The 12,323-nt window shown below is 49.5% G+C and overlaps 7 protein-coding genes across 7 annotated transcripts; all 7 read right to left on the bottom strand.

The window, feature by feature from the left end:
- Window positions 1-73: 73 nt before the first annotated feature.
- On the bottom strand, window positions 74-508 carry TEOVI_000359400 (conserved protein, unknown function; the record flags this gene model as incomplete). Its single annotated transcript, XM_067226482.1, has 1 exon — window positions 74-508. The coding sequence occupies one exon, from the start codon at window positions 506-508 to the stop codon at window positions 74-76; it is 435 nt and encodes a 144-aa protein (XP_067082583.1).
- A 1,066-nt stretch (window positions 509-1,574) lies between these two features.
- TEOVI_000359500 (SSU ribosomal protein, mitochondrial) lies at window positions 1,575-2,864 on the bottom strand (the record flags this gene model as incomplete). The annotated part of the gene is made up of 1 exon (XM_067226483.1): window positions 1,575-2,864. The coding sequence occupies one exon, from the start codon at window positions 2,862-2,864 to the stop codon at window positions 1,575-1,577; it is 1,290 nt and encodes a 429-aa protein (XP_067082584.1).
- Window positions 2,865-4,187: 1,323 nt separating this feature from the next.
- On the bottom strand, window positions 4,188-4,436 carry TEOVI_000359600 (DNA-directed RNA polymerase 2, RPB12 subunit; the record flags this gene model as incomplete). The annotated part of the gene is made up of 1 exon (XM_067226484.1): window positions 4,188-4,436. One exon carries the CDS (start codon window positions 4,434-4,436, stop codon window positions 4,188-4,190), a length of 249 nt encoding a protein of 82 aa, XP_067082585.1.
- Window positions 4,437-4,812: 376 nt separating this feature from the next.
- TEOVI_000359700 (kinetoplast ribosomal PPR-repeat containing protein 3) lies at window positions 4,813-6,402 on the bottom strand (the record flags this gene model as incomplete). Its single annotated transcript, XM_067226485.1, has 1 exon — window positions 4,813-6,402. The coding sequence occupies one exon, from the start codon at window positions 6,400-6,402 to the stop codon at window positions 4,813-4,815; it is 1,590 nt and encodes a 529-aa protein (XP_067082586.1).
- A 381-nt stretch (window positions 6,403-6,783) lies between these two features.
- TEOVI_000359800 (zeta tubulin) lies at window positions 6,784-8,226 on the bottom strand (the record flags this gene model as incomplete). Its single annotated transcript, XM_067226486.1, has 1 exon — window positions 6,784-8,226. One exon carries the CDS (start codon window positions 8,224-8,226, stop codon window positions 6,784-6,786), a length of 1,443 nt encoding a protein of 480 aa, XP_067082587.1.
- A 565-nt stretch (window positions 8,227-8,791) lies between these two features.
- On the bottom strand, window positions 8,792-9,865 carry TEOVI_000359900 (Transmembrane protein 231, putative; the record flags this gene model as incomplete). Its single annotated transcript, XM_067226487.1, has 1 exon — window positions 8,792-9,865. One exon carries the CDS (start codon window positions 9,863-9,865, stop codon window positions 8,792-8,794), a length of 1,074 nt encoding a protein of 357 aa, XP_067082588.1.
- A 355-nt stretch (window positions 9,866-10,220) lies between these two features.
- TEOVI_000360000 (glycerol-3-phosphate dehydrogenase (FAD-dependent), putative) lies at window positions 10,221-12,074 on the bottom strand (the record flags this gene model as incomplete). The annotated part of the gene is made up of 1 exon (XM_067226488.1): window positions 10,221-12,074. One exon carries the CDS (start codon window positions 12,072-12,074, stop codon window positions 10,221-10,223), a length of 1,854 nt encoding a protein of 617 aa, XP_067082589.1.
- Between the last annotated feature and the right edge of the window lie 249 nt (window positions 12,075-12,323).

Consider the following 12,323-nt stretch of genomic DNA (forward strand, 5'->3'; position numbering starts at 1 on the left):
CGCCACCCAAACGACATGTCAAAAACTGTAACGTGTGAAGGATAAAACAACACATGGACGCCACCTCATACATTTACTTCATTCTTGCACGCCCCGTAATCCACGCCTCATCCCACTTATCACGTTCATCGAGGTAATGCTGAAAGCTTCCTTTTGTAGATGTCACCTCATGACGTAGCTTAGGATTCCCAGGTGGTATCCACAACATCATGTTCGTTTCCTCATTTCGTGCGTACACCTTCAAGCCGCCTTTAATACTCGTCTCCTCCGTGTGGGCGTCCATCACCGTTCCGATAAGCCGCACTGGACGCGGGTTATACTCAAAATTGCATGTCACTGGTGCACCCAATATTTGTTCCTTCGTATATTTCCACGGTCGCATACGCCCTTCACGTACGGCCTCCATCGCAAGGGAACGTTGGACGCGGGCGATGGGAAGCCGTGAAAAGAAGGCGTTGGCCCGCGCTACAAAAAAATGGCGATTAGTACGCTCCCGTGTGTAACCCATCGTTTAATACGAACACGAACTCGCCCCGTTTATATATGTTAAAAACAGAAGGAGCTTCAGTGACGATAAAAATGGAGTAACTATAATAAAATCACCGAAACGGGAGGGGTTGACAATACCGTGGATACGGATGTGCGAAATGGTCGCAGACAGTAATAAACCAGCGACCCAATGATCTCCCCTTTTCTCCCCTTCTTTTTTTTGAAAATATAGACGGTAAATTTCACCAACAAATGAAGCACAGCACAAAATGTAAAAAAAAAAAGACAGTATAAGAGTGGAAAATAAGCAAGCATTATTAATATGTTTCAACAGAGCCTGTCAGCTGGAATTATGGGATTTCAACAGGTGAATAAACGCAACTTAGCATCCGACGTATGCCCGCGACGATCACAATCAACATCAAATAACATACACTCAATATTACCACTGCACAACCACCTACTCAATTTCCCTTTCCTCCGTATTACACACAATGGGTAAAACAACCAATGAAAACGCACAACTTTCACAGCATTACGGCAAAATGACGGTTGCGCGGGCAGTTTGGCTCACCTCATCAAATATACCCAATTAATGTTGCCATCGTTGCAAAACGAAATCGCAGCCTCAAATATATATCCACTTCCACGACCACGCCATTTACTGCCGCATATGCATCAAACACAGTAGAGCCAATCTAAACCTTCGCATTCCTTTTTGTTTTCACCACCATTAGCGAGAAGATAATCATCAATAAAGAAAAAAACTGCTATGTCGTACCCGTAACGTTGTTGTTTGTTTAGGAACCATCGATGCTGCACAAAGAGTGGTAACAAAGAAGTCTCATATTTTAAAAGAGAAACGCTACAAAATTATAAATGTAAAAAAAAAAGCGAAGTGATTAGAACTCAAGCCCAAGCAGACGAAGGTTCAAGACGGAGAAAACAATATGCCTCAGCCAAAACCACTGTGTTGGTCTATGACAAACGCATGTCCACGCACCACCAATAGAAGGCGAACAAACATGATTGAGTTAAAATGCCTTATCCAACACTTAAGCCGAAACGTATGCGTGTGTGTGCGACTAATTGGGGCCGTGTCGCTTAGACGCCCATCGCACCACCTTTGTTCCAAGTAACCTACGATATGTGCTTGGGAAGTCTGGTGCTCCCGAACGAATGTCCATCTTCACAAACATGCCGGAGAATTTCCGCACGAACCGCTCACGCTCCATCGCCCGTGCCGCTTCGGGTTGCTCCATTTTAAATTTAGCCAGCCGCTCATAGTAGACGGCTTGGTGAGACAACTGTTTCTTCTCATTCTCATGCAGAGGCCGAGTATACGAGAGGCCGAGATCACGCGCGACCTCCGAGCGGGATCGGCCCGTTTCAACGCAACCATTTAAACCACGAGGATCCATCACATCCGCAAGATTTGTTGATATTGCCAAGCCTGCATTCCAGTCATATTTCCAGTACGATCCCTGACGGTATGTGACGAGGTTGGGAGGCTGAAGTATATCCTGCACATCGTGGTCACGAATGATTTCCCAGTACTTCTTAAAATCTACCTTACGCAGTCTGCGCAGGGCGTGGTTAAGTTTCCGCTCCGTGTTCGCCAACACTGTCTTGATAATGTTATTGTGCGGATTGGTCAGAAGGTGGTTTCGTAGCACACGGCACTTAAGCGCGCGTTTAACCGCTAGCACCGCCGGGCTTGTGGTATCGAAGTCGTGTTCGGCGTAACGCTCCATGTACATGGCTTCTTGAGCGAACTGTTTTTCCTGAATCGACATCATACCTTTTGAGAGAGCCTTTTTTACGTCATCGTTGTACCCGTCTAACATCTCCACAGGAATGCTAAAACGGTACTCGTAGGCGTGACGACGTGTCGGATACTTTCTGTACCAAAACGGGAAACCCTTCGGCTGACCCTCAAGCTTCCGCAGCGCTCCAGCAAGCAGCGGATGTTGCTCCTCAAACTTCATTTGTCGCGTCTCCGGTATGTTAACGCCATACAACATCTGCTCCTGCCGTTTCTTCTGTACGGGTGTTAGATCGTTAAATACCGCGCCATGAACGTTTTTCAGGGCACGGCGTTGGGGCATGTGCGGTGTCGGGGGTTCAGGATTCATACGCCACGGGTACCAGAGCCAAATCGCGGGGTGCTCCATGGCCCCAATGGCTTCTTTTAGTGCGCTGTGGGTGCGCCGCCGTATCTTACCGCGGCCCTTTACTATTTCCCCATCTGTTGTGGTGATACTAATTTTCTCCGCCTTTCGGAAGTTAGTGGTTTTGGTGAAACTTGTCTTGAGGTCCGGTGTCTTTGACTTGCTGCCATATTTACGCAGGAAACAGAAAGACCGCACGAACATGGTGCTGCGACCTCAATGTCAACACAAGACGTACGCTAACGAGGACGGCAACCGAATTTACACCTTATTTGGCCGCTTGTGTTTGCGTAGTGGCAACACACAAAAATCCCTCAACCTCCCACCACCACCTCCTAAACACGCACTGGTTTGTGCGTGGAGAGACCTCCTCCGCTGAACTATAAACAAATTTACAGAGGCACACCCTAACGGTCCACACCCAACTGACTTTCGGTTAATACTTGAAAATTTTAAAAAGGAAAAATATGTTTTAGTAGTAAGAAGAAGAAACCGGTAACACACCCCGTTTTGTCGCTTAACAGGCTGTAGTGCTTTGCAATCTATCTCTGACTTCACACGATAACACAAGAATAAACAGGAGTGTGCCCAGATCACGTACAGACGGGCTGCTGAGCGCTCCAGATAAGGAATGCAAGAAAATGAATTTGGCACGATAAGCCACCACGGACACAAGGTAAAACTGTTGAAGATATGAGCACCTCTCATCGCCCTCCTTGAGCACACGGGTTGCTAAAGATGCGGAAGCCAAAAAAGAATAGCTCGGGGACGGATACGTTTCCAGTATGAGTAAAACATACATGCCTACAAAAGCGAGAGCACACCCAACTTTCATATACTTTCCCCTCCCTCGAACCGTAATCCACTGCCCTCTGTCAGCTCCCACTCTTGCACCCTTACCGTAAATGTGGTACAAGAAAAAATAACATCCCAGAATGGGGCTTAACACCCGCCCTTCAGTTTGTACTATGCTCTGTTGGGAACGCACGACGGGTGTAAAGCACTTTCATATCTATACCAGCCATTCGGCATTGGGGGCATTGAAACGGTGTTCCTGTTGCGTCGGGACGAGGTAACGGAAGCGGTGAGAAGCAACTTGCGCAGACGCACTGGGGTTGGGGCACAACATCTTTGGTTGCTGCTGACCGCATCGCCTGCTGGGGCGGCGGCCTGTTCATCATAGTTGCAACGGTGAAACTATTGTGAGGGCAAACGCTGGAATGCATGGAGTATAAAATAAATAAAATAAAGGGGCACGGACATAAACGTGGCTGAGAAAGAAACAAAATAGTAAAAATTTACTGACATATTCAACAAAAGAATCAGTACACACAGACAGAAATTTGGCATAGAGAATTGTGTATGTGTGTGTGTATGTGCGCAACTGATGGCGTTCGTCGCGGAGGAGTGCGCGAAAGAGAATCAATTCAGTCACCTCTTCCGTACTCGCACAACAGGGGGCCGCCACAACCGAGGCAATGTAGGCGTCAGCCGGAAGGGCACCATCTCCTAAATGGCTTTGTGTTATCAAATAGTGTCATATGTTGTGGGTTGCTGGCGAACCTTGTAGAACACTGTAGAGGAACCCGTACGATGAACGCAATGCGTACACATGAGTTGGGAGGACGGGCATAATGCTACAACGCGCGTGCAATTCGCGCACGTGTACAGCGTCATGGGTTCCTCATCCTCCAATGATCCTCCGACGTCAGCGAAGTTGTTAGCTCCGGGGAGCTTTTCATCCTTTACTTCCTCCTTCACTGTATACGAAAGCATGCTGCGCGCTTGAGGGTCGAATATACTAGTCCTCCTTCGGTTGAAGACAACCCAAAAATGAAAGCCATGTTGGGAGCAAACGCGCACACGGTATTTGGTAGCAAGGAGGAGAAAAAACGGGGGGAACAGGGGAGAACAATGAAAATTAGGAGATGGACTAAAACACAAGGAAACAAAACACACACGATAGATGGAATCAGCAACGCAACAGTACTTTAAGGGGATTAACTGTCTCATTTAACAAACCCAAACAACCGCCCAGTTTCACCAGCATGACGGTTGGATGAGGGAACTACGTCCTTTTGCATGTTACTAACACAAACACAGACACACGTACACCAACCAACGTAGACAATTCCACAACGTAACCATGACGCTACGACGGCTGACTTGACTTCGAGGTTTTAATAGTTGAACCACGTTTTAATTGTTCGCCCCCAGCTGTTCGTGACTTCATGTGAGACTCCAACGCTGGCCATACCTCCACATTTTTGTTTACCATCGTCTCATATAACTGCCTCGAATAACCATGGAGGCGTTCGGTGAGAAGGCCCTTGAGTAGCAGGTTCAGCGTCCTCCCATCCCCCTTTACGCGACGCATTTGCATGTCAGCAAGAATTGCGGTTGTATTCCCCCAGAGGCCGGAGCGCTCGCACGCTAGCAAAAGCAGAGTATAAGTGTCTGCTGTGGGCTCTACCCCAGAGTGTCTAACAGCTTCAAACGCAGAAAAGCAGGATTGTGGCTGTTTTGACAGCAAAAGCACTTCGAGTGCCGTGTTTAACAGTTGTACGTCCATCGGAACGTGTTGAAGCCGAGCTAATAAGAGCACTGCTTCCTCCACCAAGCCATTTTGTACCAACCCCTCAAGTATTGCCGACGCCATAGTAGAGTCAACAGCTACGTGGAGATTAACAACCGCATCCTTGAAGCGGGAAAGCGCAAACGGCATTGCGTTATGGAGCGAGCATATAGTGAAGAACGCGGCGTAGGTGGTACGCGTCGGTAATATAACGTACTTGTCCGCATCCAACAGGAGCCGGTTGGCTAGGTGAAAAACGCGACTGTCTGCAGTGGTCACGTTGCCTAATGCTGTCATCACATACTCCAGAACAAGGGGAGTTGGTGCCACGTGGGTTTGTCTGGAATGAAAATACAATCGCTTCATATGGTTGAGAAACGGCACACTATCCACTGCGTCCACTTCATGACAAGTTGTGTCAGCTGACGGGGCTAAAAGATTCTCTGGTCGCTGACTGTTGAGCCCAGCGATGCACTGTTCAAGGCTACACTGCGCCCATAGGGCAATGACGGCCTCTACGTTGCGAGATGACACAACAAGATTTTGAGGGTAGAAATCCGACAGAAGCATCTGCTGGATTTCATTTGATTTCTGCAAAAGTGGCATGGGGGCGGACAGTAATTCACTTAGTTGCCGCTCCTTACGGATATTCAGGTGCGACCGGGCATCCAAAAGGTACTTTCGGTCCGAAGTACGTTGCCTGCTCAGGTCCCCCACGTGTCCACGGTGCGCAAAGCGTTCCTTACTTGATGGAACGTACTCTTCTCCAAATGGTGCTGCAATGCAGGAAACCGATGTGCCGTCCACCTCCATGTGTAGTTCCGGGGCGGGTAAACCACCGGCAGGTGCGTGAAGGAACTCGGAGCTGGCACGATATTGCGCTTCAGCCTCCGCAGCAAGAGTTCGAGCATCGGGTGTAACGCCATGATCGTATAGCCCTCGCTCTTCATCCTTAACTGCGAAACGATACGATGTGCGGCACTCACCTTTGCGCGAGGAGGAAGAGGAAGAGGACGCGGATGCGCTAGTTATGGGTTCCACTGGTGGTATCACCACCCACCGGCACGATGCTGAGAAGGTGCTACTGCTAGAAGGAAACTGGGAAACGCCAAATGCCGCGCTCGTCACGCGGTGCCTGCGACCAAAACTACACCTCAGTGGCCTCATGTCGCATGCTAACACAGGTAAGTCGAGAGTAAAGGGGAAAACACATAAGGGATACCAAAATTAAAAAATAAACAAACAGACAGATATGGAATGTGACGAGTATGCGGTGGCGAATGTAGACGCACGCTGACGTTACGCGTGACAATGGAATAAATACTCTGATCATGGCAATGACAGATTCATTGTCCATCCACTCGCCGCTGCGCCACTTGACAAAGAATTCACAAACAAGACAAATTGAAGCTGGGAATCCGACGAACATAAAAAATATATATACTCCCCCTTCCGCACTGCAACCAAAAGGAAAGCAATGTATCACGCCCTCCGTGGAGACAACCGTCTCATTGGAAACTGGTGGGGAAGAAGGGGAAACACCGAAAATCAATCCTCCTCCGCATCAGCAAGCTTAAGAGCAACACTCTTGATCGCCAACTGAATGCGCTCTGCCGCCACTCCGGAATCCAGAAATGTGGACATGAAAGCACCTGCCTTTACCTTCACTGCTGCTGTTCGCAAGAGAGGGAACAGCAACTGTGCATTTAGTTCACGCGCCTGGTTCATAACGAGGACACCCTCAATTTCAGTCAGAAGTGTAGCCGCCGGAGAACGCTTCTTTGACCCAGGTTGAACAAAGCTCAGATACAGCGGTTTCGGTATCTTTACCTCCTCCCTAGAATGCACAGGATCCGTCGACTGAAGAGACCTCGAGGTGTGCAACAACTCCACAGGAACTGTTGGACACACGGATGGCAGGTGTGACTTCGCACCAGTGATGCAGTAGAAACGTGAGAGAATGGAGGACTCCTTGAACCGCAGGTAGTGACGCTGCGGTGTAGGCACAATCGTCAAGATGTTGTTCATTTTTCTATGACTCGGGGAGCACGATAGCACAAGATTACAAATAGGACTCTCCCCCACACCGTACAAGAGCACGGGCATCAACAACGTCACGAAAACTTCGTTCACCTCGGTGAAGGTTGCACAAGGTTTAAGGAGGGAAAGGGAAGAAGAAGAGGAAATGGTCTCCTTCCCTCCGGCCCCACGCGGACCAGCAGCTCGATCATCCCGCGCCCTCAGGCAGTCGTCGTTGCGTAACAGCAGCACAGCATCTACGATCCGCAAGGCATGCAGAGTAAGTGCTGCATTCAAACTTTGGGTGGATATTTCCCCAATGGATTGTGGTGCGACTGCAATGCTGATAAGAAATAGGGCTCGCCGTTTGTGCATCAGCATACCATCCAGTCCGTCGTTCCACATCATGTCCGCCTCCGCTTTCTCGTCCGCATTTGCAAGTTCGTCTTCAGTCGGTTCAATGAAGTAGTACCGTATCTTCTCTAACAGTAGCGAAGCCATACCGCTGCCTGTACCACCAGCTAAACTGTGTAATACCAAAATTGCCTCAAACTCCTCCGTGTCATCTGTGCGACGTGTTTCGGCATAGATGGCGCGAAGAGCATCGCGTACAACAAAGTTGTCACCCCGCCGCTGATCCTTCGTGACCTGAAATGGACGGGATGCGGCGGCTTTCTCAGCACACCGACTACTTTTTGGATTATTGAGACCGTAATAACCTAACGCCCAGTGATTCCCGCGACCAGAGTGACCGCAGACAACGTTTTCAGCCCGCATAATATCGGCATAACGGTTGTGGACGGTCTGCACCACCTTAGGTTCAGAGTCAACCATAACGCAACGAGCCTTCCGATTACTGGTAAAGAAAGGTGAACGCACGGCACCTTTATCAGTGGCAATCGAAAGCTGTCGCCATAGTTCCTCACCCAGTTGATTACCGCATTGGCCCACCTGCACGACAACAATTGCCATCTAACAACAAAAATAATCTGTGAGTTCCGCACTTCTACCAGTTGAATTGGGACCACGGGGCAACACACTACCCAAGTGATTGACGTTGTGCGACTCCTTCAGAAACGGCAGGGGTGCGACAACGCACAAAAAAAAAGCCGCACCTTAGGAAGTAAAGCGTGGTCCAAAGCAAAAAGAGCAAGAGGTGCATGAGGAAAAAAAGAGGATAGAGGTTGAAGGAGAACATGCAAGTAGCTGAAAAAAGAAAGAAAAAGCGGTCACGGATCCCACGACATGAGAAGCACAAAAACAAACTAATAGTAACAGCCACAAAGAAACAATTTGAGCTTCGACCGCACGAAGATAACTTGGCACATAAAGAGTGCATTTACCGGTACGTATTACATATAAAGGAGGGATGTTAGCCTCCTTACGAGCGATACGCAGTTTCCCGTTACTATGTACGTCTGTGACAGGAAGTCATGATATGTATGAAAAAAATGTGTGGAGTTCTACACGCTATACGGACTCGCCGTTCGGTACGCGGCCGCCGACCCACAATTCACAGACAACAACACTAAGAACCCTAGCGCGGTGCATAACCACGGTGAAATATTGCAGTTGAACCAATCATTCCTGATTTCAACAGCATGCCACGTAATTTCCATAGCACCCATTGTATAACGTAAGCAATGGTAAAATATTGAATCCACGCCCACTTTATTAATTCCGGTATAGATGACACGTACGGCACGTTGGCATCCTGAACACGTAGCGTGAGCTTCCATGTGAAATCGCCCACAGTATCCATATCTTCGCCTAATACTCGATCGTATGTTATGTCAGGCAGTAGTGAGGCACCACCGGCGGATTCTGCGTAACGTCTGAACAAAAGGGATTGATTCCGGGATGCGTATTTCTGAGCGAAACGGGGTACATTAAGTACATCATCTATGCTCTCCACGGCGTCGAGGGGACTGTCCGCGTATGTGTGAGCATAATGCACGTTGGACCACGAATACAGAGGTTCTGTTGTGTGAAATAAAATATCCCCCGATGTGGACGCACACACAGGACCACCCGTATGCGCCCCTCCCGTCCCGGATGCCGATGCGTGCCCTCCCCCGGGACGTTGGAAAACAATAAGGGGGGCAGCTGTCATATTCAAATGAATAGATGGATGTATGATTTCGTAGATGAATTCAGGAATAAACTCCACGCGTTCGATCGCGTCCATCTCATCGGGTGGTGGAAAGCTATTTTCCACTCTGCTTCCTAGACTATTCACAGGAAGGCCAAGAACTATGGTTACACAATCTACACTGCCATCACTGTCCCGATCCTCCTCGTAGATGGTGAAGAATGGCAACGTGTCCAACTCCGCATGGCCATATAACAACTTTTCGTTGAAGGCGTCAGAACACGTCCACAACTTCTCCTTCCCGCGCACAGTCGTATAACGAAGGAGACACCTGCCGCTGAACTTCAACCTGGGATGCTGCGTAAAGTGGCTGTTGGTTAGCCAAATGCCCCCCATAGAAGTAGCGATAACAAAAGGTAGAATAAACAGAGCGGCAAGGCTTAAGAAATAAAGCACCCATGAACCGATGCCGCGAGTCACATACCGCACTTTGAAGCCCTCGTGGTAAATAGTCGCCATGCTCCAAGGCGCGTACTAAGCGGTGGTTATACGAAGGCGATAAGCAACGGCCGCCTACAAATAACAGAGGGGAGAGGGAGGGAACGGGAAAAAAAAATTAAACTGGCAGCATCCGCTGTGTGTGAGCGTGCTTTATGCACTTGCGGCTCTGGTGCGGGGGATGGGGAGAGGGGGAAGGCACAGAAGAAAGAAAGAACAAACATTGTGACGTACGACCCACCGATACGCAACGCTGGAAGACACACTTCCTGTGACGTGTCCATAAATGTACAACTTGCGTAAAGGTGCAGAAGAGTGTAAGGACTTTGAAAGGGTCGACACATTCACTACCGGCCTCTTCAACAACAACATACCTTCATGTGAGAGCCGTGGCGGCGAGGATAAACGACCGTGCTTCCTCCAACTCCCATTTCGCCCTCCGCGAACTCCATCCAAGTTCAACACGCATAAGTTCTGCAAGCGCTGGAAGCGCAGCAAGCGCCTCAGCTGGGCTACTGTATGCGATACGAGTCCGACGTGAGACCACGTCCACTAGTCGCACTGCGTACTGCTCACGCACCAAAGTACGCACGCGCTCCAGTGGTGACAAAGAATCATAATAGTCCATTCCTGCACCGGCACTTCCAAAAACAAGTGGCAACCATTTTGTCTCACACGGTCGAAGCCGCTTCACCTCTTCCACATTGAAGGTTATACCGTTGTTAAGTAGCTTGTCCACAGCCTTCTCCGCAATGAGCCGTGCTAACCCCAGAGATCCACCATATATGTGCACACGGTGCCGATTCTCTCCTCCTGCGGCAATGTGGTAACCCTCTGACAGAACGTTTGACAACCAAGGAACGGACGAGGGATCACGAAGAACAGGCACAACCGTGGAAATGCATGACAATATGCGTCCCTTGTCGACTTCAACACCAGAGGCCTTCAATGCGGCACAAATTCGTTCACATGTACTGTCGTCCGCGCCACTGGCGTGTCCGCCTGATGCTTGAAGAGAGTGCATTGGTACCGCTCCTGAAATTGTGGCAGCAGCGGCAGCCCTGGTGGGAGAGAGAGAAAAGGGGGCTACACTTGGCCCCAATAACACACATTCATCGAACCATGGAACAATCATAACCGAGGAGAAAGCGTATGACGTTGACGAAGCCATTAACGCCCTAGCAGAACCAGCCCAACCCGTAATACGCTCACCAGTGAGCAATGCGGTAGCTGGCATCACTAGATACGAGCTGAGCTGATGCCGCTCTACTGCTGTCGGCACGTTATCTGATGAATTGCCGGGGAAGAGTTGTTTCACTTCGTCCACCAAAGCTCCAGCACAATTAACGATAGAACGAGTGTACATCTCCACTTTAGAGGTAGCGACATCTCCCAATCCACAACATGCATTCACATCACTGATGGTGACAACAAAGTTTGCTCTACCAGACGAAGTTGACTCATTGTCAATCTCGGTAATCCTCTCAACCTGGGCGTAATTCAGCGTTACAGCTCCCAAGGCGTCAGCCGTTCGTGCCAGTGCTATAGCGGCCGCCGCGCCGTCAACTGTCGCGTCGCGCACGATGATGGCCCCCACTGCCTTATCTTCAGCGCCGGGAAACTCTTCAAGGAGATGTTTTCCCCTCACAAATGAGCACGACCTCCACGGGCCAAAGAACGGGCTCAGGAGTGTGGCAACCACTGCCGTTGCGGCTAGTTCCATAAACTCCATCGCGTGCGCAGAGGGAACCAGTGTGCGTACATTATTATTAACGATACTTGGTGCTACATTCGACCAAATTGTACGGGCTTCCCAGGCTTCAGCAGCACGGCGTAGCCACTTCGCGTCTCGTTGTCGCAATGCTCGCTGGACGTATGGAAACGCACCAGGAAGGAGCGGAGGAGATGTTCCAGAGTAACCGGAGGCAAAATCACCCGCACCGACAACAGCAACGCGCAAGCCACGTTTCGCTGCATCTACTGCAGTATATAACCCCGTAACGCCTCCACCAATAATAAGAGCATCAAAAGGATTTTCAAAACTGCTGCTTTCCTTCATTTGCCGCAGCTTCAAGTCCCGGGGAAGAGGCTGAAAGTGAACAACTTCTTCAGGAAAGGAAATGACACCGCTGCGTCGCAGATTCCAGCGGTGACATACCGCCCAGGCACAAGCGAAGGCGACTGCTCCAACACCCACGCGAAGCGTGAACCGGCGCGTATAGCGACCCATTGGTAGTACCCACCTCCCCACCTTCTCCTTTTTTTCGTCAGGTGAGTTATACCTACAGAAAGGAATGAAAAAGACCGCACAAAGCAGGTTAGAGAAAAAACTGGACTAGAGTCACAAACAGACTTCCTTCTTTGTTGAATCTTACACGCGTGAGAGCACAACATTTTTACACTTAAAAATAGGGGGCAAGTAGGACTCAGAGAAGCAGGGTGAGGAAAGGAGGTACTTATACAGACACACACACACACA

Source organism: Trypanosoma equiperdum, assembly GCF_001457755.1.
Source record: "Trypanosoma equiperdum strain OVI genome assembly, contig: ctg_766, whole genome shotgun sequence".
NCBI classification, from domain to species: Eukaryota; Euglenozoa; class Kinetoplastea; order Trypanosomatida; family Trypanosomatidae; genus Trypanosoma; species Trypanosoma equiperdum.